Below are 26,893 nucleotides of genomic sequence, written 5' to 3'. Positions count from 1 at the left end.
AGTCCAGTGAACTTTCCAGAGCTGTGTTCCTGCACCCTTCTCCCTGAAAAGAAGTTGCTCATTTGATTTAGTACATTTGTAATCACTGGGGGAAATACATGCATCTTTGGCAGCTTTTTCTGTTTGTTGTGCCTTAGACCTAGTGATCAAAGAGTTATTACAGACTTACACATTTATAGAGAAACTACAATCCAAAGGAATTGAATTTTATTGAATTTATTTTTGTGATGCTCAGCTTGTGCGGGAGTAATGAGACTGATAGTTTGAAAGGGTGTCTAAAAAATTTCTTATAGTAAGAGCGAGGCTCTGACAGCTGACTTCAGCCGTGCAGCAGATGTCCTGTGAGCCCTGTGCTGCCACTTTGGTGCTAGCTCTTGGTTTTGTTTTTATACCAGGAGAGTTCGTGTCTGGGCAACTATACTGTATGACCTGATCTGTAAATGACGTCTGTGTCTTGCTGGTTTGAGGATACACTGCTGGTGTGTCTTGGGTCTGTGGAATCAGTAAGGAAAGGAGCACTGCACAGTGAACTGTTCCTGGGTTCTTAATATCTGGTGAGCACATCTATCTGCGGGGACTTTGCACTTAAATTTTTTGATGTAGGTGGATATATCAAGTGGATCAGTTCAAGAACCTCAGTCTTCATAGGATAAGTTATTTTAATAACTTATATATAACACTTTATTTTCATTAAAATTAAATTTAATTAAATATTAATTAATTAAAATAAAATTTAATTAATTAAAATACAAGTTTATTTTAATTGCTCTTCTTTAATAAAGACAACGGCGTATTTCCTTGGATTTGGATCTATTTGGACTGAAGACACACAGGAGAATCCAGTAGTTCTATGCTTGCTTTATCATTTTGCCTGCCTTGGAGACAAAAGATAGCAGGTAGCCCAGCTGAGGAATACAATATTTCTGTCTGGTTGCTGTACATTGAGTACCTTGAGACGTGTGCTCCGCAAGAATCGCAGAATTGTTGAGGTTGGAAGGAACCTCTGGAAGTTGTCTTGTCTGACCCCCTGCTCTGGCAGGGTCACCCAGGGCCGGTTACCCAGGACTACATCCAGGATGGGCTCTTGGAAGAAGTAGCTTTGGAACTGTTTCCAACTAAGCTGCTGTTGGAAACTGTTGGTGGCTGCCCTTTAGTGTTGCAGGGGTAGAGCTCCCAAGGGGCAGGTAGATGTGTTTCAGCTCTGAAAGCACTGTGTGTGCTGTTGGCTCCTATAATGGCTGAAAACTGACATAAAAGGTCATCCATGAGGACCACATGTAGATCCAAATGGACAACTGTACTTCACCTTGAAGCTAAGACTTCTGTTGTAATAGATAGAGGTTCTGGAGTGCCAGTTCTAAACTTTGTGTATTTTTATAGTAGTTTCTCCATTTCTCTGGGGGAAGGTTTAAGACATGCTCGTCTAGACGGGAGTTTGCTTTCAAGGCCTGACTTGTGAGTATTTCAATACTAAGAGTTTTTTAGAGCTGACTAGTTTCCACTGCCTGGAAGAAGCAAACCTTACTGCCAAATTCCCTGAGCAGGAATGTGCCAAAATCATGCAAACAAATTGAAGCGACTCGCTGTTGTTCTTCAAGATGGTTTCTAGACATCTGAATGCCCGACCCGATTTTCTTCAGCATTACAGTTTCAACAATGAACCTACAGAGGCAACAGAGAGAAATAAAGTAGCTTTTGTTATGTGTCCCCTGTTCTCCAGATGTTCTGTGCCATCAGGGAAGGGGCAGGGGTCGGCACAGTATTGCAGCGGGTACTGCTCCCACAGGGGCTGTGCTTGTCTAACTTATAATCGAAGCAGGAATGTGCAGTGATCAGCATGAAAACTCTAGCTGTTGGGTGAGCAACCTTTATTTTTTGTTGGAAGAGTTTCCCACTGAGATCATCTGACATTAAACAGTGGCAAGTTAGCTTGCGTTTTTATTAGTTTGCTATGGAAGTGATGAAGTTGGCACTCCAGTCACGGTGGATGTTGTACTTCTCATGCTTGCCCCTTCCTCCCTTCTGCAGGTATAGGGCAATACATTTTTTTTTTAAATCAGAAAAGCCTTTGGTAGCGACTGTTATTTTCTGTAGTGAATGGTCAGACAGCAGCTAGCACAACGGTTAACAACTTTTCTTTTTCTTGAGTATCTTCGGCATGTTCTTGCCTCTCAGCCTTGAGACTGAGAGATACTAAGAGATTTATAGATGGGTGGAGAGACGAGAATTGTAGGCAATTAAAGCTGTATCTGTCACTGGAGCACAGGTGTGACACGTGTAACTGTATTTATGAGTAGAAAGCAAACCAAAAGGTGAGGGTGGTGGGTTTTTTTTCTTCCATTAGTTCAGAGGTTAAAAGATTTTTTTTTTTTCTTTTATCGTATTTATTTATTTATTTTAACCTAGTGAGATGTTATGAAAGCAGACTTTCCTGGAATTACTTATTTTTTTTAAAGCACAGGCTTTTAATAAGGAAACCAAATATGCGTGGCTGCTTTCTAAGTTCTGTCATTTTAAATGTATTTTTCACAGGAAAGGCAAATTATGAAAGCGCTTATCTTGCAGCAATTTGAGCATTTTGTAAACACCAGCATCTCAGATGACCTTAGTCCCACTCAGCTATCACATGCAGCTGATTTAAAAACCTTTGTAGTGTCCCTAGGAGCAGATATGTCATATTGCACAAGGCCGTATAATTCTGTCCTGTTCTCTCTTGAAAATTATAGTTTTATGATAATTTTTTCTCCTTTCAATTTTCAAAAAGCTAGTCGGCTCTAGTTCTCTTAGAGCAGTGGAGAACTGTACTTTCATATGTTGTTTCTTGGCCAGTCCCATGTCATGGAGCAGAGAATGCAGGACAGATGCTTCACGCCTGGCATACTCAGCTGTTCCTGAGAATAAAACCAGTACGTGCGACTGGCGAGTACTGCTGAAGGCAGCATATGCTAGCAGTTAATGTGTGACCTTTTTGTCCTTAGTAACTCAACTAACTCTACTTAGAAAGAAAAAAATGTTAGATATTAAATTTAGGGAACTGAATTTCTGAATATCAAGCTATTGCTTTATAATAAATGTATTTATCACTTCAAAACTCTAGTTCCAGATGTAAATTGTATACTGAGCGATATACAGAGAGGTGAGTGAGTAGCGTGGACTGCCAGCCAGGTTATTGGAGTATGTGAGGCTGCAAGGGATTGCATTACAGTGTCTTAAGAAGTTCCTGTCCCCTCAGCTGAGAGTTCTACCACCGCTGACCTGACATGCAGCTCAACTGATTGTACAGGACCTACTGAAAAATAAGCTAAATAGTGCTATTTTTTTAATTACTGCTGCCACAGAATAATCTGGGAGTCACTGGGAGGCTGCTTTTGTGGGCAGTGCAGCTATTTATGGTTGTCTCAGGATAAGAGAATTTTTGACTGCTTAATGAACAGTAATGGCCTTAGAAGTGAGACAGGCATTGGAGTCTCTTGATTTGTCTTTGTGTTACTGGATCATCTGTGCTGGTGACACCATGAAACAGCATTTTTGCAGTAAGTCTGCCGTGACGGGATGCAGCTTCTTTGGAGCCAGTGCTGCAGAATCATCAAATAAATAAATTCTTAGTGAAGAGACATTTTATACATACCCAGTACCTTTAATAATTTAAAGTTACCTATGCTATAATTTTATTTTAAGTTCAAATTACATTTTCCCAAAAGACCAATCTACTTTACCTTGCATCTTTTCACTAAGAGTGTTTTCATGGCAGTTAAAGAACTGGATGAAATCTCGTTGTTGAGATACACCATACAAATTCTTCTTGTGGGATGTTTGCTGAGGTGTGCTGCTGAAAAAAGGGCCTTGTAATTACACAGCTGGCTTTCTGTGCATTTTATAAAATCATAGAATCATAGAATCACCAGGTTGGAAAGGACTCACTGGATCATCGAGTCCAACCACTCCTAACACTCCCTTAAACCATGTCCCTAAGCACTTCATCCACCCGTTCCTTAAACACCTCCAGGGAAGGCGACTCACCACCTCCCTGGGCAGCCTCTGCCAGTGCCCGATGACTCTTTCTGTGAAGAACTTTTTTCTGATATCCAACCTGAACCTCCCCTGGTGGAGCTTGAGGCCATTCCCCCTTGTCCTGTTCTCAGTCACTTGGGAGAAGAGGCCAGCTCCCTCCTCTCCACAACCTCCTTTCAGGTAGTTGTAGAGAGTAATAAGGTCTCCTCTCAGCCTCCTCTTCTCCAGGCTAAACAACCCCAGCTCTCTCAGCCGCTCCTCGTAAGCCTTGTTCTCCAGCCCCTTCACCAGCTTCATTGCTATTCTATTATTGTTCAAGGGAAGAACAAAAATATTGTAAACGTGATCACTACCAATGTAGGATTTGTTTGTCTTGGACTTGATGCCTTTCTAGAGATTTTGTTTGGATGTTTTTACTCTTCCTAAAGAAAAGATGACAGAGCCATATTGGCATGGTCGACTCCTTTCTTTGAGGTGATATAAACAAAAAGTCAGTAATCATATGGATAAAATGGATGAGTTCCTAAGATACTAACATTTTGAAGTTTATTAACTAGATATTCTTGTACAAATCAGTATGGTTTTTCTGGGCGGTTTCGGTTTTGTTTTAATAAAAAGCCCCAGTGACTTTTCAGGTGATCATGGGTATTTATTTTTCATATGTTTTGTAATGTTCCTGCTGGACATACCACAGGGAGACTTTGCATGCAGTGTTGGTCCTGTTTACAGGCAGTGTTTCCCGGAACTGCTGGTCGATTGTACAGGCTTTACTCTGCCCTTAGTATTTCTGTTGGTGGTTGTTAGTGAAGTGGTGTGAAAGAGCCCAAACTGATAAAAGAAGTAAAAAAGTAAATGTCAGTGCAACAGCTGGATAACAGAAGAAAGAGAGAGCTCAATAGGAATAGAGTGGAAAAAATCCTCTGAGTTAGATAGGCCCTGGTTTGGATGGGAATCTGAAAAAGATCTATCTTTGTTTAGTATCTGGAAACAAGCAACACATGCGGTTGCTGAAGAAGCCAGCTAGCAGTTGCATAACTTACACTTGAGGACAAATGATGTAGATGATGCAGACTATGCAATGAAGGTTTTATTCTGCACCTGTGAACTTCAGATATTGGCACATTCATTTTGAAACTTCTGCTGATAATTTTTTTGTCCTCTTTATGGAATTCACTTTGAGATAGAACTCATTTTTATTTTTGACTGTTGGAATACAGTTTAAAAAATGGATATGTATAATTCAGAATGCTTTGGAATGTAGGTTTCCAGAAGACCTTAATCATCCTTCTGGTAAAGTTAATATTGTATGTGTAAAATCACTGACAAAAAATATTTTCCATTCTTTGTTTAAAGCTGTGCAGAGCGAGGAGCGGCTATGTGCATTTAAGGACCCGTATCAGCAGGACCATGGAATCAGTGAGAGCCGAATCTCCCAGGAGAACGGCACAATTTTGTGCATGAAAGGTAGTACCTGCTATGGACTTTGGGAAAAAACACGAGAGGGAGACATACATCTGGTAAAACAAGGTATGTAACGTTTTGGTGTAAGTGCAGTAGTTTTCCTACTGATCTTGTCAGCTGATACGAAGATTAACAGCTGCAAAGCCAGGTATTTTGTTTGTGCAATGTGCAAATGCATCATTTTAAATTTCCCATTTAGAAATTTTAAATATGAACAGAAAGAGTATTTGAAATAAATGACTTCTAAAAGAGACCAAAGAGATCGATGCACAGCTAAAGGAAAAAACACTCAAATTGCCTGTTACTTAGTCTCCAGAGAAAGGGTGGCTTTCTTGAGTGTATCTCATAGATCTATTGATGTAATGATAAATTCTAGAATAAGTGTCATGTTAGGTAAAAAATCTATATTCATATTGACTGAATGTTTGTTGACAAAGGAAGTTGCAGCTATAGCCCGGAGGTGTCACATATCACTGACAATTCGCTGCTATTCTGTAGGGAGAGTGAGGGTAGGGAGGAATGAAAGACCTCTCAGTTGCTGGAGACGTGTTTTGATAACCATTCTCTGGGACTCAGCTCTTGATTACTTGGGTAAAAGTTAATGTAGCATAAGGCAGAATGTATTTACAAACATCCTTTGCAGTTGTACTCAATGTTGTTGTTTCACGTTTGATCTGGTAATCTGCTGAAAGCAGCAGTCTGACTGCTCACCTTTGCCCCTAGGCAGCCTCTTTCCCTTCCAGGCATTTGTGTGTAAATGAGGTTTAACTGCTATTGACTGTACTTGGGAAGGAACAGTTGCTGCAGGGAGAAAGGCCCTGTGTTAACCAAGAAATAAGTTCTGATTTTGTAGAAAAGTCCAGTGATGAGTGTGGTAATATTGTCTGTGGTATCAAGAAATGGGGAATGCCATGCATCTTCTTAGAACGCTCAAGAATTCAGGTTTTATCACATTGAGGTTGGCAGCTGGACACCTCTCATGTTGGCTTTCATTGCTGCCCATATTTCTTCTTTTTGGCTGTGGTAAATTCTGAAAGAAATTCTTCAGGTTTGGGCGTAAAAGGTGGTAACGAAGTCAGACAAGCAAATTGTGATAACTGTTTTCATCCCACTCTGTAACATTTAATTTGTTAACGTATGGATTTCTATAGGTGTGTTTAATTATCCTTGCAGTAGAACTAATTTTATGCTTCCTTTAAAAAGACTCCTTTAATGTGCCTCTTTTTACAGGTTGCTGGTCTCATATAGGAGACCCACAAGAGTGTCATTTTGAGGAGTGTATAGTTACAACCACACCTTCCTTGATCCAGAATGGAACGTATCGCTTCTGCTGCTGTAGCACGGACTTGTGTAATGTTAACTTCACAGAAAATTTTCCACCTCCTGACCCTACTGATACAACACCTTACAGTAAGTCAGATGTTTCCATCTCTAATTTTATGATTTAGGAAATTTAGAGAAAGGTCCTTATTTCGTGGTACTGCAGAATGTGAGACCTGTGACCTTTCTGTTTACGTGTAAGAGAAATAGCAAACAGAACAAAGCTTTTCCATATAGAGTTTATCACATTTATATATGCCACAGTGCTCAGCAAAGAACAAGTTAATTGCTTACAAGACAGTTGTTTCTATAAGGAACTGCTGATTACATTATCCTAAATGGTCTCTAATCTTGGGTGCTTGGTATTTGGGTGCCCAACTTCAGAAGCCTGTGGGGATGCTCAGAAGGATTCAGACTTCTCTTAAAACAGGCCAGTAAGTGCATTAACATTACGGTACCTTTGAAAAGCCTGGCCTGTCTATTCAGTCATAGTTCACAGATAGCTTTGAGTGGTTGAACCGGTCTTCTATCAGGCTGTTGAGATTCTCTCCAGCCGCCCTATAGTGCTTTGAAATCTGTTTTCTTTCTTTTGCGTATCTCTCGTAGAGAATAACTTTGGCGTAACGTTCAAAGAGTGCTGGTTTGAGCAATGTAGTTTTCTTCCAGATTGGATTGTATGTTAAATTATTTATTATAAAATCAACATAGCATATGGATCCGAATCAAGAGATCAGACGCCTTAATCTCCTGTTACAGAAGCAAGATTATGAGTAGCAGGCAAACTGTTATGCTGTGTTCCAAGAATTAAGAACCTGTAAAAAGGCTGAGTTTGTGTGGCGTCATCTAAACATTTGGATAGCCTTTTCTAAATAAGAATTGTGAAAGAGAAATTGAATAGAGACAGGTATGTAAATGGCGGTGCAACTGTTTCTGTGTTGTGAGATAAAGATGTCTTTAATTGGATAGTATTTACAGCTGTAGAATGCAAAAATAATAGTTTGTGTCTGGGAGTGATATGATTTGAATTTACTTAAAACCCTAAGATAGTGGAGGTGCTGATGCTTTCAAAAGCAGCTGTAGGATGGAATAATTCGAAGCAATTTTGGTCAAAATGAGGGCTTGGCACACTAAAAAAAAAAACAAAACGCAGTGGCGTTTTACTGGGAAACTACAGTATAAATCAGTGAAGAGAGTTGCTAAGACATGGGTAAGACATGGTGCCTCTCAGCTGATAATACTGTTTGTAGAACCAGTAAACAACCACCATTTGGAATCAGTGTCTGAGCTGAGCACTGTGCATTGCAGAATAGACTCTGGTAATAATCATCCAACCGGGCTCCCCAAATGTGACTGAAGTTAGTGCTGGGCAAGGGATTTAGACCAAAGGGGGATAAAGGTGTAAACACAATTCTTTGTCCCCTCCTATCCTCCAAAACAGGAGGACAGAGTTCCTACAAAATCACTTGTGCTCGTGCTTTTCCAAGAGTAGAAATTACAAGCTGAATTAATTCAGTTATTGGATGATGAGATTGTCAAATAATTTAAGTGGAAATTTTAATACTGAAAGATCGAGCTTGACTTGCAAAGGAGGGGGTGGCAGGTTAAATTTTTAAGGGAGTCCTTAATTTACCCAGCTGTAATTGAGTGCTGCAGCATACATTTCTACTGACTCAAACTGTTTAGTGTTATTGTGTCATCTTCCATTTTCATAAAATGCAAATTTATCTTCAGGCATAAGCAAAGTAGGTTGCTGCCTAGCACAGTTGTCTGTCTGCTTTGTCTGGATGAGAGCTGGAGATTGGCCATTCCGGCAGCAAGGATGGCCTCCTCTGCCACTCTGGCGTTTTGTGTGTAAAGCATCTGACAGGGATGGGGCAGCTCCTAGTGCTCTAAATTCTGTATACCCACAGCACTGTGGAAGCAGGGGTGTTTCAGGAATGTGGAAGAGTGAAAAAAGAGGGAGGCCGTGGCACTTGGACTTCTGCAACCTTACTGACCCTCATTCCAGGCACTGGATTCTCCAGTGTCCCTTTTCCAGCCCTCTCATCTGCTTCTAGAACTTAGTGTGGTGTTCTAAGATTTAGTTTTGCTGCCTTGAGGACAAAATTCCTGCTTTGGCCAAGTTGTTTTTACGGAATTGCTGGTAAGCTTTGTGGCTTGGGTGTTTTTCCAGTGTATTAAAGTTGTCAGAAGGCTTTTAAGGACGTTGGTAAGTTCAGCTGCACGGGCTGTGCCAGGCTTTGTCACCGTACCTTTGATATGATTAAACTGAAGAGGTTACAGGCATAGGAGAAATTTTATTCAGAAGGCTGTTTCAATACAGCACGTGAACTGCGACAGCACTATTGCATCTATATTTTGATAAGGCATTAAAAATGTTGTATGTTAAATAGTTCTTGGATAACAGAAAGTTAGGTCTGTGGCCTCCTAAAATCGTAGTTATGGTCCCGTAAATTTCATAGCAGGATTAATTCAGCCAGTAGTTAACTAAGTATTTATAAATGTTTTTCTGATGATTTCCAGTAAAATCACACAGAATAAAAAATTCTTGGAATTACAAGTGGACATTTAGCTATAGTTTAAAAGCTAACAGAACTTGAAAACACTCCTGATGAACCGAGTCCATGTGAAACTTCGTCATTAAGGAAAATTGTAGGTGTTCTTTTAAAGATATTTCCTTGCAGCTATATGAAGGATCTATAGAAAGACCAGAATACTGTTAGGCTCTTGAGCCAAATCCATCCAGAGAAATAATGGAAGAATTAAAAAAATAACTTCATACAATCTTTTGATTACGTTTTTTTGTAGGACAATTAACAGTGGTGTATTGAAAGATGTAACTAGACTATAAATGATTCATGAATACTAAATTTAAGGTAGTTAAGATCTTAAAGCATGTTAGGTATAGCAAATTATTGTCATAAAATATAGCAATTCTTCTCTTAAACGTTGCACTTATTTTTTTTATGTCATTGTCTTTTAGGATGTCAAAAGATGTTTGTCTTGCGACCATACTTGTGTGGAATGGAATACCTTTTTTGTTTTAGTTCATATTTGGTCAGGGCATAAGAAATCCTTCCTATCTTGTAACTAAACTTATAAAAATGAAAATTAAGGACAAACAGGTTCTTGAAGCCTTAAATTTAATCCTTGCTGCTTCTTAATGTGCAGCTGGTAATTTGAAACAATCATATTAACTGAGTAGTCATAATATTCTTCTCTTCTGCCTTAAAGATAATCCAGGTAGATTTGAGTAGCTGTTGGTTGCTAGTCCCTCCAGCTAGAATTTTGCAACTGCTGCAGGATGGGGTGTAGTCTAGAGCCCACAGTCAGAAGGTATTCAAAATGCAAAGATCCAAATAGCTGCTTCCTGATGGCAGAAGAAGTAGAGGTTGGAGTATGGTGTTTATTTCAGATCTGAAGATTTGCCTGTGGAGTTTGGAGCTACTAAAATGCAGAAGTTCAAAACCAACCTCTCAACCTAGCCTTGCACTTTTGGAGAAAAATATGCTTTCTTATGCTTTTCTAAACCACTTATGGATAGATTCATTATTCTCCCGTCTTCTGTTTTCACAAAAAATTGAGCAAAAAGAATTCCATTCTAACTTCAGCCAGTATGTGCATTACCCTTAACCTGACCTAAAAGGGGCCAGCTATGGCTTTCTGGGCAAGTGTTTTGACATGTGTGTTCACTCTGTTGGCTTTGTCAAATATTATTTGGAAACTTGTTAAATATCTGCTTTTTATATCTATAAAATGCTTCCTAAATTCTGAGACTTTTGAAGACAAGTTCATTAGTTGTACAGTCAGTCGTAATGGCCATTAAAATAGAATTTAAGTGGCTAAAAAGGTAAATACTCTCCCTTGTTTGTCATTCACGTTAAAATAACATCAAGATGAAAGTAACAAAACTGGTTCATTTTTTTTTTTCTTTAAGCATGCATTCCTGGCACTGCAAATAAATGAATCTTACAGCAACTGAGTCTTAAGAATGTATCTTTGTATGACAGGTGATGTAAATACATGATCTATGGAAAAAATCCGCAGCAGCACAGTTGAGCATTACTGATACATATTGTTGTTGAAATGATGTAGGGTTTTCTCCTCATTGCAGATAAGGGTGGCTACAATTTTTAGACAATTTAGAAACATGAAACAAAGAAGTGCAGTGAGATTTGGATATAAAGAAACTGCCTCACACAGTGGAGAAAATTGGTATTTCTTTATTCTAAAGCACTGATATGTCTATCAGTTTGTCTTTCTGCTGTATCATCCTGGCCTTTCTTTGCCAGCCTTCTCGCTACATATATAAAATACGTATACAACTGTGTCTTCAAGTGCTCACCAAATTCTGTGGAAACTCGGAGGAAACCTACCGTTAAAAAATAAAGTAATTATTAGTGTATGTTGCCGAGTCAGGTTAATTAAGGCGGTAATAGATAGATTTCATTTAGCTGTTGCTTTTGAGAGGCAGCAGTTAAGCTTATGTTGCTGTGGGCGTGTGGCCCAATCCAGCTCCCACGGAAGTGGAGTTAGATCCTGTAAGGCTAATTTTGGAAAGTTGTGACCATGCTCTGTCTCAGTTGTTATCTTAAGCTGCTTTTTTTTCTGGAGAGCAGCATCTGATATTAATATATAATTGAAATGCATTTACTTCAGCTGAGTTCTGCTTGCAATACTTGCTCAGCTGAGTGTTTATAGCCAATGTTTGAGCTGGTCTTTCATTTCTGATCTGCCTAATCTAAGAAAACACCTTGTAAATAAACTAAATAAGCATTTTCTCTTACTTGCGCTATATATTTTTTCAGGTGATTTGGATGTATAGCAAAGGAGAAATGACAAACTTTTGCAAGCTGGCAGATCTTCTGTCTTAGAAGGTGGAGGTGGCACCGAACCCTGCAAGGATTAAAACTTGTACCTTTGAAGTGACAGGGAGTCAGTCAGGAACATGTTCCCTTCGGTGAAAAGATAAGCCATTAGATGTCGTTAATGTACTTTCACTGTATTATAAGGCAGGCGAGGAAATATTAAGACAGTAATTAAGGATCTTAATAGCTCTAAAAAAGAGGTTTACTTTGAGACATCTTAAGGATTTGGTGTAAGAGGACAGCACTGTGCCTCCCAGGAAGTTACTTTAGGGCACTGCAGCAAACGAAGATGCTGAGCTGCTGAAGGAGATGGAGATGAATGTGCGTGGAGATTTCTAAGTATGTATCTCTGTTAAAGGAGATTATATGTGGAACAGTTAAGAGAGGGGAAAATCAAAAAATGGGTGTTTCTTGGGAACAATTCTTCAAGATACTGACGTAGCAATGACGTATTTTGGGGTTTTGGCCAGCTGCTGATAAATGTATATTTTCTTGAGCCTTCAGTTGCCTTTCTGTCTGCGATTTAATGCATGTTTAAAATAAATTCTTCTATTACTTATTTTTCCTGTTTATTTGGTTATGGGTAATGAATTAACTGTGGAGGGGGTTGTGACACAGGATGCACGTTGCTGCAAATTTTATACAATTTGGAAAAGTGTGCTAATTAAGGCTGTTGCTTGTTGCAACTGTGAGAAAGATGATAGTATTAATTTAGGAGGGAAAAGGCAGAAGTGAAAGTTGTTGCAGGGAGCAAACAGACCATTAAAGCAATTATGTAGAAGTTTGTATGGAAATTCGGGTGAAAGCCTCAGTTTCTGTAGACTCAGTGGAAGGTTTTGCAAGTCACCCAAGATAACTGGTAATGCTTGTTGAGTAACTTCAGTTCAGTGGTTCTCGTCAGAGATGGGTATATCAAAAGCAGAATCTCTTAAAGGTTGTTGATAGCAGCACTTAATGTTTTAACTTCTAAGACATCCCAATCTCCTGAGATTAAACTTGCGTCTTTACTGATTTTAAAAGTAAAGCTTTGATGTGCAATTGAGTCTGAACATGAAATGCTAGCTGTGAAGGCAAAGCCTACTTAGAAAGAAAACTGTACATGTAAATTTTTTCTCTTACCGAAGCGTTTAATCAGGAAGATGAAATTGGAGTGTTTTACTTGCACTGAGATTGAAATGTTTTGGAAATGTTTGGAAATGCTTAAAAATTTCTGTTATGCACCAAATCCACAAAATGCTAAAAACTGTGTTAAAGTAAGAACAAACACGTTTATTTGAAAAAGGCAAACCATTTCAATACTATTTTTGCAAAAAAAGACTCTTGTTTTTTATGAGTAAATTCCCTTTTGCTTTGTGAAACTGCTGTTTGGGGCGTGCTTGATAGGAGAGCTGTACACGGTAACTGCAGAGCTGTGCCAGCAGGAATTGGAACTGTCTTATAATAGAATTATAGAACAGTTTGGGTTGGAAGGACCTTAAAATCATCCAGTTCCAACTCCCCTGCCCTGGGCAGGGAAACCTCCCACCAGACCAGGCTGCCCAATGCTCCGTCCAACCTGGCCTTGAACACCTCCAGGGATGGGGCAGCCACAGCTTCCCTGGGCAGCCTGGGCCAGTGCCTCACCACCCTCAGCGTGAATAAATTCCTCCTTATGTCTAGTCTAAATCTGCCCCTCTCCAGTTTATACCCATTGCCGCTTGTCCTATCACTGCAAGCCTTTGTGAACAGTCCCTCACTAGCTCTCCTGTAGCCCTCTGAGGGTCTCAGACCCAACCCTGGAGGTCTGAGAACGAGGACCTTTGCAAAGTTCTTCTAAAAATCTGTTGGAATCTAAAACAGAGTTTTTTGGATGCAAGTTGCGATTTTATTGTGATGTTGCAATAGTGTTTGTGAAATGCTAGACTTATAACTACACTCTGTTTTAGTGGGCTAAAACATTTTACTTCAGAGTCCTTAAAGAGATCTCAAGCTTTCAAGGAGATGTGAGTGTAACTTTTAGGTTATTCATTTGATGTAATTGTCTGGTACACATCTTTGTCATCTTTGAAGTGTCCTGCATAATTCTAGTACTACACAAAAAATATTTTATTTAATTTAAGGTCTAGAATGAAGAAAGGAAACATCCCTTTTCTGAAATAGAAGAAGTTTTTTTTGCCGCTGTCAGTAACAGTGAAAAATGTACATTTTAAACCCACTAATATCTGTAAATGGGCAATTTGCAGATCTTGTATCATGTGCAGTTCTTGAGGCACCAATCTGTATCTCTGCTGGAAATTAGTTGCTTGTAGTTTGTATGTTTTATGCACTTCTAAGAGTTTAAAGATCCACAAATATCTGTGGGTAATGTGAATATGGTAAATATATTTACTTCAATTTACTGGGAATGCTGAATATTTCTGACTTTCATATTGTTCTGTAATAAATTCAGTGGCATAATTAGTCTCTATCTGTTGTGGCATTGCACACTGGGGCTTTATTGTGAGTGCCTTATAGACCCAAGGCAAAAGTAGATAAGGTTCTTAGGAATGGGGTTCTTTCAGAATGAATTAGGGAAAATGACGGAAAAAAAAAAGGAAAAGCAGTAGGTAAATAATTGTTTTGCCTCATCTTGAGGCAAAATGGAGAACAGACAAGGATGCTATCCTTTTTATGTCTTTATTCAGAGGCTGCAATAGGCAATGTAATACATGTATGCTATCTATACAATACCATTACAATTCCAAAATAAATCCTACTTTGCTATTTAACAGCCCAGACAATTTAAGAAATAGGTAGGAGCAGTCTGGAAGGCAGATCATATGCTTTTCAAGGACGTTCTGAGTCAACAGGCTTTCTGATATAGTAGTTATAATAGGCTTCTAATAACTATTCCACTCAAAAAATTTTAAGACTGAGTGCTGTAAATCTTAACATTCAAGAGCAGGTTAAGACTACACCACCACCATGGAAGCATTTCTCCTTGTGAATGTGGTTAGGTGACTCCTCAACAAAGAATATGGACTGAATTAGCCAAGATATTGCACATTACAGTCATTACCAAGTAAAATTAAAACAGTCTATATTTTATGAACGTTCTACCTGTCCATGTGCCTGTGCTTTTTCAAATAACTTATTTTCACATCAGCTTTGTCCTCATCCCCCTCGTCTTATCATGCTGTGAGCAGGAGTGGCAGAAATGGCTGTGTGCAGGCTTCTTGCGGCTGCAGCTCCTGACAGAGGGTATTGACTTGAAAATACTATAGTTGTGTCTCCCTGGGCTGGCTGGAGCTGCTAATCCTGCTGAGTACGCTGCTCCTTGTCATCAGCTTTGACCTGCGATGTTACTCTTGTAGCATTCCTCATATCTGATGTTTAGCCTGGCTCTACTCAGGTTTTCTTTAACAATGTTGAAATGAATGAAGTTAAGATTAAAAGGAACAGGAACTCTGCAAAGTTCAGCCGTAAATCACTGATAGGTGCTGCCAGCTAGTACTAACAGCTGTACTAACCACTCGTGCCCCATCACCGGTTTTGTCGGTCCCCACTACAGTAGGGGTGAGAGAGGTCTTTGTCCATAGGCTACGGAAATAGTAAAGAGGCAGACTCAAGACTGGAAATGTGAAGCACAAACCAGAACATCACTTGTAAATATTGGGTCTGGTTTTGTCTGCTCAGTACTATATTTGTGTGGAATAGCGTTTAGACCATGGAAAACCTTTCATGTCTTTTCTTGCTCCTTAATTAGACATTTTTGATAAGCCTCTCCTTGGTTCTGTCCTGTGGGCTAAGCTTACGGGCAAAAATCTGATCCTGTATCATGGTTTTGTCTAATATGTTTTATCCCCTTGGTTTTGAAGTGAGTACAATTTAGGAAGGAAGCTTTAGGTTCTTGGCATCCACTTAGATGCGCCCCCTGTTAACCCAGCTGCTTTCCAGTATTACCTGAGTTACATCCACAGCTCAGCGCAATGGAACTTAGCCTCCTCAGAAGGGACTGGAAGTCCAGACAGATGATTAAAAAATGTTGGCTCTTCAGTTACTTGTTAATCACTGTTACTTTTTAAGCCTTCTTTGGTAATTTTTTTTCTTTATCCGGAAAATAGCATCATCTTGAAAATCCAGTGTGTTACTTAACATTGATTTCTGGCCCCTTGCTTTAAGATGTAGCATACAGTACATCTTCAGAGAGGACACTATCTGGGGGCAAACCACTAATGGTATTTCAATATGGCATAATCTTAGAAACTGTAGGTAAATAAGGTGTTTGGTTTTTAACAATGTGATGAGTTGTGTCTAAGAACACTTGAATTACTTTTAGACGAAGTATTTAAAACAACTAGAATGATGTCAGTTAGATATCAGGTGGCACCTGGGGCAGAGCAAGCTGTGGGCAGAGAGAGCCCCAATCCCTGACAAAGGGAGCAGCAACTGTGGGGCAGCCGGGCTGCTCTGTCGGGTCTGGCTTGCACACGTCCTGAGCTCAGGCTCTGATTGTAATCTGTGCTTATCTTTGTATATATGCACTAAATTATTGCTCTTGATGTGATTTCATTTGGTTTTATTGCTTTCACAACCGTGCTCTTGGAGCATCTTCTATTGGAAGTATAAAAAAAAACTTATGAGCTGTACTTGCTGTAAGCTATAGTTTGTCTCTCTGCACTGCTTCAGATAAAATCTCTGTGTGTGGATGCATACTGGGGTTCAGGGTTTTAAATTTGTTTCCCTTACAAAGAAAGGTTTACATACTTTTTATTAATAAAGTGAATGGGAATTTCAAGTACGTGCCTCAGCTGTTTATTGTGAACCTGCACTAACTCGGATTCTGGGTGTGAAGTTTTGGCATCTAGCTCCCGACGTGTCATCCTGATGGTAAATGTCTCCCATTATTTCTGAAGAACTGAGTTGTTGGGGATGTTCTGAAGTCGTACAGATCTCAGGTGATCTTTTGGCTTTCTGGCTAACAGAAACCATATGCTGGAAGACCAAAGAGTTCATAGAGCATCCAGGGAAGCCAGTGCAGAGACAAGCAGCGTTGTGTCAGTGTGCTCCTGGTCAGGTTACTCCTGATTATACACCAAGTGAAGGCTTTTTCAAAGCTGTCACTTTCAAGACCAAGTAATTCCTATTTTTGTTGTCCAAACAGATGATGACGGTATATTCACTAGAATATTGATGAAGAGTCACATGAATGTAATTGTACCTGTTGCAAAGCCTTCAAGAAAGCAGAGGTTCATGTTGATATCAAAAGTCTGTGTACGTTTGTGTTAGTTATATAGCCCAGAAAGCCACTGTTGTTAATAGGGCAGATTAGGGTAAGAGGAATTCCTGAAAATGCTATAAGGAGACTCATATGAAAGATAGAGAGTAGTATTTGTCAATCTATGTACTTCTGTATGCACATACTGAGTCTTTATGTCTTTCCATTTTACCTTGAAGTTTTTATGGTGTTACTCTTCGCAGTCACATTGCGGTTTTGTTTTCTTTCCATGACAGGTTTGGGAATGTTCCTTCCTTATGTCTTGAAACAACTGTTGTTGATGTGTGCCATTTATTTTTATTACTTTTGCTGTTTTGTAATTAATAAATAAAATGAACAGTGCTGTGTTGCTATGGTCACTAATTAATAATAGAGTTGGTAGAGTTGGGAGACTGAGTGTTGTGTCTATTTTTGTATGCGACAGAGACTTTCCGTTGTTGCAGTTCTTATTAGGATCAGGTCTGTGACGGGATATCTGACTTCTAATGCTAGGTGTTAGAAATTTGTAGAATATATAAAATGCATAGATTCATTCAGTATTCAATGCTGAATAATCAATAGGTTCTTTCTGCTTTCAATATTAGAATAGGTATGGTTCTTTCTAAATACTAAAGGTCATCAGATTGATATAGACAGTCCATACGTTTCTTTCTCAGAAGTCTGTTTGGAATATCTGTTTTATTTTGAGATACTGAGATATTTATTCTATAACGCATTTGATAATTTGAAAGAAATCAATATATTCCTTAGTCTTAAAATCTAGCTTATGAGTTTTATCTTATTTCAGTTAATTTACATTGTGTACTTCATACAGAATTGATTCATGGAAGAACATTTGCTATACAGATACTTCTAAAGGGGAGAAGTTAGTAATTCAATCTCAAAGGGTGAGAAAAGATATTGAAAAAGGAAAATGTGAAGATTTTCTATTGCCTTAGCTTTTCTTTCTTATTTTAGAGTAGGAAAAGAGATTTGATGCTTTCTGAGAGATCTGAGGAAGGTCTGCTTTTTCTAAGACATCCGATACCAAGTTGCATTGAGAGTTTGTGATCCAGTTCCTTTAAATTCCTTTGAAGGTTCCAGTAAGATGGATTCAGTGTTTCAGCACTACGGTTCTGTGCATTTATTTTAAAGTTTGAGCCTAAAAATATTCCTTATGTTTCTTGGCATTGGGCCAGTTGTTTCCTAAAAGTTTCTGAAGTATCTGTGAGTGACATTAGGCAGCTCTTGGCTTTGGCCTTTTGATTTTTTGCCTTCCTGTAGACTGGCGACATGAGGCTCAAATAGAAGCTACCTGCAGGACTGTAAATATTTTCTTAGACTAGCAAAAAATTCCTTGTTTCAGACATTTGTATTGACTTGAAAACTATATATACTTTGAGCAAGGGTAAGGTATCCCTACATCCCGTATAAAAGCACTTCACACTTTTGTAACACTTGGACATGAAATACGAGTGTTGGAGCCATAGCAGTGAATGTGGCTTTTTTTTTTTTCCTATACGAAATCAAAATGTTGCCATTTATCTTTGAGTGATGGTTCAGAGCCCGGTCTGTTAATCTGTTCACAAACTGAATGCATGTTGCTGAAGGAATGCGTAGCTGAGATGTGCTCTAGAAAGATGGACCATTGATATGGAGCCACTACAGTCATTGTTGCTTGGTTATATTTCTGTTTCTCCTATTAAAGCATTAACTCACTTTAACAGTAGTGATGTAGGACACAGAAATAGAACTTTAAACCCTAACAAGTTAGTAAAAATGCTATAAGTATGGTTTTTACATATAGTCCCTTTGACAGGAGGACTATATATATTCACACCTCGAGTACTGTGTTCATTCCTGGGCCCCTCACCACAAGAAGGATGTTGAGGCTCTGGAGTGTGTCCAAAGAAGGGCAGTGAAACTGGTGAAGGGTCTGGAGAACAAGTCTTACGAGGGGTGACTGGGAGAGCTGGGGGTGTTTAACCTGGAGAAGAGGAGGCTGAGGGGAGACCTTATTGCTCTCTACAACTACCTGAAAGGAGATTGTAGAGAGGAGGGTGCTGGCTTCTTCTCCCAAGTGACAGGGAACAGGACAAGGGGGAATGGCCCCAAGCTGCATCAGGGGAGATTCAGACTGGACATCAGGAAAAAGTTTTTCACAGAAAGGGTCATTGGGCTCTGGAACAGGCTGCCCAGGGAGGTGGTCAAGTCACCTTCCCTGGAGGTGTTCAAGGGACAGGTGGATGAGGTGCTGAGGGGCATGGTTTAGGGAGTGTTAGGAATGGTTGGACTCGATGATCTAGCGGGTCCTTTCCAACCTGGTGATTCTATGATTCTGTGGTTTAGTGAGGTGCTGAGGGGCATGGCTTAGGGATTGTTAGGAATGGTTGGACTCGATGATCCAAGAGGTCTTTTCCAACCTCTTGATTCTATGATTCTGTGAGGTGTTGCTGTTGAAAAAAAACCCCAAACCACCACCCCTCAACAAAACAAAACAAACAAACAAAAAAAAAACAAAAAAAAAAAAAAAAACCAACAGACCAAAAAAACCAACCCCAAGGGTGGAGGAAATACCTACATTCACACCATGAACTCCTGAAAGGTAGATGTCTAAACTGCTGCAAATATAAATTGGTTATATTCTAGCTGCAGTTCTGTTTCCTCCATTTCTATTCTCTGAGGATATAATTGCAGTGAGTAAGGTAAAATGGATGATGCTAACTGAGCAACACTTAGCAAAATGTTCTTCTTTTGAATGCAGGTCCAGACACTGCTGTTCTACAGCAAAGAAAGTAGAGAAAACAGGGAAGCAGAGAAAACCTGCTGAAAACTTATTGCAAAAGAAAGCACAGGAAAATACCAGATGTCAGTGATAGGTGAACGTATGGAAAATATTTAAACTGTTTTTTGAAAAAAAATCAGATGACTCTCAGGTGTAACTGGAGCTTCCCTGCCTTCATCAGCACTTTCAGCTGATGAAGTCGTGCACTATTTGGCTGTGCAGATGAAGCTGGGAAATGCGCAATGCCACACGTAGGTTTGGGCGAGTGGAGCAGTGGACACACCTACCTTAGACACTCCCAGCTGTGGAGCCATTCATAGCATCTTGGGAGCAAACTAAAAATGTGTGTGGGTGGAATAAATATAGACTGTAAACCAAAAGCATTACACATCTCCTGAGCGCTGTGCCAGGAGCTCTCGGAAGATGCTGTCCATGGGCTGTGCCACTCTTGCAGACAGTGCTTGTACAGGCACACTCACGCTGGGAGAGTGTCAAGGAAGATGCAGGCTAAGCCTGCTCAGCTTTGGAGTTATAAATAAGAGACACCTCCTGTCCAGCACGAAGAGAATAGCTAGTGGTAATGGCAGTGGGAGAGAATGCATCAAGGAAAAGGTTTGAAACTAATTTGAGATTTCAGCTGCATAGCTCAGGTATACTAACATTATTTTCCTGGTTTTATACAGATCAGTTACATGGGAATTTTTTTTTTAATTTAAATATTTTAATTAAACCAGAAAACATCAAGCTCTGCTGTGGGGAAAAGGTTTTCTTAATAGTCTTGAAGTGTTACATATGTGTTATGAAGACAATAACAACTAATTTTTGCTAGTGGGGGTAGCTAATAAATTGTTAATCCTTAATTTCACTGAATATTCCAGAGTAGACCACGTGAGAAAAGATACCAAAGATATTAGTCTGACTAGCTTCTCCCAGCTCTGCTGAACTTGATCCTACGCTGAGTTGTGTGTGGTGTTACAATCTATAGCAGACTACCCAGAGCAGGGAGTAGAGGTGAGCACTCTGTTGTGTTTGCTGTGGAACAGAAGTTTCCTAGAGTATGGGGAGTGCAGTGCTAAATATTTAACTAGCTGAGGTCCTATGTCATCTTTATGTTCATCAAAGACGTGTTCATACCTGTACGCATGATAACTTCTGAGCGAGCTGAGAGGTGAATGTGAACTGGTAAATTTGGAGTTTTCTCTAGCCACGCATATAAGTTTGAAATGATCACTTCTACTCATTTACAGTTTCTGCTTGAGCAGGACCTGACGAATGGCCCAGCACGTTCAGTGCCACAGTGATGCCAGAAGCACACCATGAATTTCTTCACTGTTAATGTATTTGTAATTATTGTGACGAGTTATGTCAGTAGCAGTGTCTTATTCCCAAAAGTGCTGTTGGCATAATGCTGGCCTGTGTTACAACGGAGTCCTTGGCATGAGATTGCAAGGCATTTATCCTAGATTATTATAAAATGAAATAGTTACAAGGTAAGTGCTGGTAGCTGAATTTTTTTCCATCTGCAGAAGCAAATATGTACTTGCAAATGCTTTTTGAAGTTTGAGTATCTGCTTGCAGCTGTAATTTAGATGTATTTCCAGCGTTTGACAGAAATGTGCTCAAGTACTGGACAAATTGCTACTTGCAAGGTGCAGTGAACTGGGCTCCTGACAGACTTATCTTACAGCAAAGGGATGTTTAGGAAGCAAAACAGAAAATATATCTTGTAAGCATTGTAGATATAATAGAACACTTCAGTTTTCTTCTTAAGAGGATAGGTTGTGAAACAAAACTCTTTAGACTCTTGTCTAAAATGAAAATTCCTGCTCATAGGCATAGCTGATGTGATTACCTGCAAATTGTTAGAAGGGGTCAACAAGGAAAACAAACCGAAAAAAACCCCAACCACCAAACTGTAGCATAGGCTGAAAGTGTGAAGTTGATTGAAGTCTACACTTTTAATTGGCAGTCTTAAATCCTTTTTGTCCTGGTGATATTTCATTTTAATGGTGCTCATAAAATGCGTATTCCTAAATCTGATTTCTTTTAAGAGTAGCATGAGAACAATGGGCAAAAAAATTTCAGAAGACAAGTGTTTGAGGATGTCTCAAATTTCAGGTAATCAAACAGGTACATATTAGAATTGGGCAGGTTTCACGGTGTCTTTGCTGAAATACGGAAATGCTTTGATGGCATCCAGTTGGAAGCAGAGTATTTTGAAAACCTTGGCTATGACTGCTTGGATTTTGTGATGTAGTAAAACAGGAACATCTGTCGGGAAAGAGTCAGTGTTAAGTTTAATTTTATTTTGTTGTTTCACAGAGAAGGTTTTTATTTGTTTAATGGGACTTGAGGGTTTTGCCATTCATTTAACAGGATTTCACAGTACACTCAAGATTTGAGTAAATCAGATTGACAGAAGCCTTCTTTGTATTCATTTTTTAAAAGGCTGCTTTTCCCGTTCTAATTTCTACAGTATATGTGTAAATAAGTGTCTGGTGAAGATATCAATCTCAGTCTTACTGTTTAATTGTACAGCATCGTTAAAATAGCTGAAACCAATAGTCATGACTGTGCAACTTAAGGGATCGATTTAAGAAAATTTTTAATTACTTTGAAAATATATTTGAAGTAGAACAGTTATAGAGGCTGCATCATTGCATACGTAGAAGCATTTTATTCAATCTGTGAAATTAATCTAGCAATCAAGCAGATTCCAACATTGTTAGCAAATTAGTTCCAAAGCATTATGAAATGTCTCACTGTGACCTATTCAGGTCTGTGTTGAAATATGTATTCCTGGTTTGAAACAAGTTTGTTACTGTAGGGCAGACAGAACGTGTTATACGAGTGCAGTCAGCTGTATTTCTTATATACCCACAGTGTAACATGGATTGATAGCTTTGATGCCAGCCTTCGTACCTGATTGATGTCTATTTGTTTTGGCAGGGGTGTTGCATTAGATATCATCTTTCCTCCCCTCCCATGATCTCCCCCGTTGTCTTTCGTACCCAGTTCCCTGCTCAGCATAACCGCAGTTGTACAGCACAGCTGTCAGGGCACCACGGGGCTGGAACAGGCACCTGGGAGTAGGAGGCAAAGGATGCTTGAGCTGGCTCTTGCGCTGCGAGAAATGAACATCAAACGGTGTCTGTATTTCATCTGAAATCAAGTACTTAGATCTGTAGACGGGTTTTGCATAAGTGCAAACTAATGATTACTATTTATCATTATTGCCTTTTTCATCTTCATGCTATTTTAAAATAATCAGAATAACCTTTGAAGTTGGGGAAGGTACTGTTTTCCCATTATATAACTGGCTAACATGAAGCACAAAGAAACAAAGGAACCTACCTAAAATCAGGCTATTCTATATCAGAGCCAGAACCAGAACTCAAGTTTTTCTTTGCTTTATATTTCAAATTCTGGAGAATTTTACTTTCCTCTAGGGAAAAAAAAGCATTTACAATAAAACATGCATTTACAATAAACACATGCACTCGTTTACCCTCGTACAAGATGCACTCATCTGTTTGAAGAGGGTCACTCCAGCTGATGCCTTGGAAACAGTAGCTGCATGTCAGTGGAGACTATTGATCTCGCTGGGGTCCTCCAGAGGCTAAAGCCTTTCTCCTCACCGGGCTGTTCTTCCTGCTTCGCCTTCCACCCTGCTGAACGCTAGCCCTGCCTTTGTCTTCCCCCGGGTGCTCTCTCTCTGTTGGACTTGTCAAGTTTCCACAGCTTTTTCTGTCCTTAATTTCCTTCTGCTTAACAATGTCCCCAAATAGCTGCATCTCATATCTGTGGAGGACCTTTGAGAAGGAGTTTCTTCCTGCCCAGGAGCCAGCTGGATCTCCGTTTAAGCAAGGATAAAAATAGAGGAAAATAGTCCTTGCTAAGGCCTCTTGGCTGAGGAGGAGAGCTGACTTTCAGCAGGAACAGGAGAGGTTCAGCTGCCCCCGGCCTCCTCTGCTCACTGGCATGGACACAGATTGCAGCAGAGGGAGAGCGGTGTCTTCAGCGATAGCGCTGTACTGGATGGGACTTGAACCAGGAATGGGAGTGAAAGACTGAGATGCGCTGATGCTGACTGAATGAGAGTGCCTAAGGTCTTGAGGAAAAGAAGGAGAGACACTGTCTGCTGCGTTCCTCAGGGACCCTGAAGCAAGAGAGGAGTGGAATTTTTGACTAGCCCCAAATTCCCGCTTTCTGCTTCACCACTCAGTTCCTTCTAACAATGACTTTGTCTGGGAAATACCTGGTAAGACCAACCAGTCTGATGTTAGAGACTGGGGAAATGTAATGATTATTGTTGTCTTAAAGTTACAAAAAACTTAAAATATTTTTGAAGTCCTAAAAAGAGAATCTGGTAAAAGTTAGAAATTACTTGGCCAGGTAGAGAAGGTGACTGGGAAAAGCAGAGACTATTGAGGGAGGATAATGGAAAGACCGAACACGTACTTTCATGTTAGACTTTGTCCTTCTAAACCGTAATAGGAAGAGCTGGGGCAGATGCATACCTTTTGGAATACCACAGGTGGTGTTTGAGTTGGCATTAGCCAGACAAACACAGTCTTTAGTAACAGTGAATGCTTCTAAAATGTCAAACAGGTTTAACTCGCAGCTCTTTACCACATGCCTTCAAATTTGAAATTACAAAACCTTTTATGTGCAAGAATGTATGTGCTGTACTGTGTTATACTAGAAAAATGAAAAACTTGATTTAAAGAAAGGAGAAAGAGCTAAGTTGTAGTACTAAAATATTTCCTGCACTTGAGGATTACACTTGAGGATTAGTGTTAAGCTGATTTAGGACATGAAATCTGAAGTACTAGGACACAAATCAGAAGTGTAATGAAGGGTGTTGTCAAAACTCATTCTCACCCTATCTGTTTAGATTCATCTTGGGTTTTTAACTGAACAAGTCAGTCACCCAAAATTGTGCTATAATTCAGATTTTGTTGCATGTTTAGGGAAATTGTTTTGGAATAAACACACCATACACTCACGTCCATTAAATTAGTTTGGTTTTCATCACCTGTTGCTGAAGTCAACAGGAAAAAAATATTCCTGAGCATCAGAGGTGTGCAGCTTTTTTGACAGAGCGTTAGCTCTCGATGTGCTTGCCCGCCCAGGAGCAGGCGGCACAGAGCTGATGGTGGGCAGAAGCAGCATCACATCTTCCGCACCATGGCTGGCTCTGCCATAAACAGCCATAAACAGAGACACCCGCTGCTCTGGTGCTCCTCTGGGGTGCACCCAGCGAGTGCCTGCTTGGACAGGCCCAGTCACCCTGCGCTGCTGGGGCTCCACTCAGCCTTCCCACGGGGGAAGCTGCTGGCAAGGTGAGGATGTGGGTTTGTAGGAGAAAAGGGAGCATGACCCATTGGTAGTTAGCATTCCTGGGCTTCAGAGGTCTCGAAGATGTGAAAAATGCAGGGATCAGAACTGCCTTTTCTAAAAGATTTACGGTTTGTGGGGGGAGGGGAGAGTGTTTGCTCACCAGTGTAAAAGTAGACATTTCAGTGTTTTGATGTCATTTTTGGGGCTCTACTATTAGTGCCTGGGAACAGTACAAATATGAAATATTTACCTATTGAGCCTGTTGGATTTAAAATAAGTTAAAATAGCTTTAAAGAGGTTTTCTGAAGTACTTTTTTTTTTTTTTGCTTCTATTGTAGCAAATGCGTTTTTTGATCCAGCATTTTTACAGAGGCTGGAAGAGTGCCATTATATTAAAACTGGTGTTACCATTTGGTTTGATAAGGAGGAAGCCCTGCTGGTGAAAGATCAGTATAGGGGGATAATGTAAATATTTTTCAGCCTTTTCATTAGAAACATTTTTCTGACTATTTTATTTCAGTATAGATGATGTCCCCAGGATGCAGTTAAGTGGCCAGATTAGCTTTCCTTTAAGCTTGAAGGCAAGTTTGAGGTGCAGTCAAGTTTCCCTATAGAGGCAAGGTATTTCTTTTATCTCTATAGTAATCAAGTATTTATGGGTATACAGAGAACTTCAGAAAGATAATCTAAATTTGGGGTTGCTTGGGAATTGCTGTGCATTTTACATAGGTCATGATTATAAGGGTCTATTCAGTAAAGTTAGAAATTACTTGGAGAATGCCTGAACTCAGAGAATAAAAAGCAGAAAGAGATGTTGTACTGGGTTTTTATCAGCTCAGGAATTACTTCTGTACAAACATGACACTGCTCTGTCTGTAGTCATCAAAGAGGGAGCTGTTAGGGATTGCATAACCCACTACTTTGCCAAAGAAATTAACACACATGCTTAATTTTTAAGTTTCATGTATCAGTGCAGCCTTCAGTTTTGAAAACAAACAAAAAAGGTGAATCTAATAGCCCCTGTCTGGCTCCGGATCAGGTGCTTGGTGGCAGCTGGTACCCCAGAGGATGACGGAGACACTGGCAGGGATTCCAGCCCCTGGACCTGCAGGCTGCAGGGACAGCAAGGGAGCCTTCCTCTTCAAGGCAAAGCCCAGAAAGCTCACATCCAAGCTGTGTTTTCTGACACCAGATTGTCAGAGAGAGATGTGCCCGCTGAAACCCTGCCATCACGAATGACTGACTTCTAGCTGCAACAGGATTCCTCTGGAGCATGTTATGGAAAATAAATTTTACAGCCCAAGCTTTATGGTGTTTTAAGATGTTCCCTGAGGAGGCAGACAGGATCTGTGATGCATCGTTGCCAGGTCATGATGTTACTGCAAGTCTGGTGCTTGCTTACAGCCCAGGTTCCATACAGTCATGCGATTATTTGAAAAATTAATTAAAATTTTAGCTTTCCTAATGTGGAGAAAAACATAAAAAAAATGCATTAGGAAGGATAATTCATGACAATAAGTATATAAAATTTTATACAAAAAGTTAAAATCACTCACATATGATGATGCTAAGTGCAAAGTGGAAACATATTTGGTGACTGTTTAAATCTTTTCTTCAAATAATGGAATGATTGAAACTAAGTGCAAATATTCTGCTTTGTCTAAGCCAATAGACGAGAAACCAGGGATCTGCTTTTAAGTCCAAGGAAAACACATCCGTTTTCAGTTATGAAAGAAAATTGCCTTAGGGTTACTTGATGGCAGGATTATTTTGTTAAAGGATGTTGCACCATCTCCCACAAAAAATACGGTTCCCATTGTGCTTTTCAGCTGTATGAGCACAGAGTGCTCAGTCCTCTTCCATAGAAGTTTCCTTGCAAACTGCATTCTG

The 26,893-nt window shown here is 39.7% G+C and overlaps 1 protein-coding gene across 1 annotated transcript in view; it reads left to right on the top strand.

Moving 5' to 3' along the window:
• The window catches only part of BMPR2 (bone morphogenetic protein receptor type 2), a 107,850-nt gene that overhangs the window by 50,815 nt on the left and 30,142 nt on the right, over positions 1-26,893 (top strand). Inside the window, exons 2-3 of the mRNA XM_054069872.1 lie at positions 5,365-5,538; positions 6,703-6,882. Of these exons, the coding sequence (XP_053925847.1) occupies positions 5,365-5,538; positions 6,703-6,882 (354 nt within the window). The remainder of the gene's footprint in view (positions 1-5,364; positions 5,539-6,702; positions 6,883-26,893) is intronic.

The sequence above is a fragment of the Cuculus canorus genome, chromosome 6 (genome assembly GCF_017976375.1).
Source record: "Cuculus canorus isolate bCucCan1 chromosome 6, bCucCan1.pri, whole genome shotgun sequence".
NCBI lineage: Eukaryota > Metazoa > Chordata > Aves > Cuculiformes > Cuculidae > Cuculus > Cuculus canorus.
Note: the sequence above shows the minus strand (reverse complement) of the source record. Positions and strands in the feature narration are given on the sequence as shown.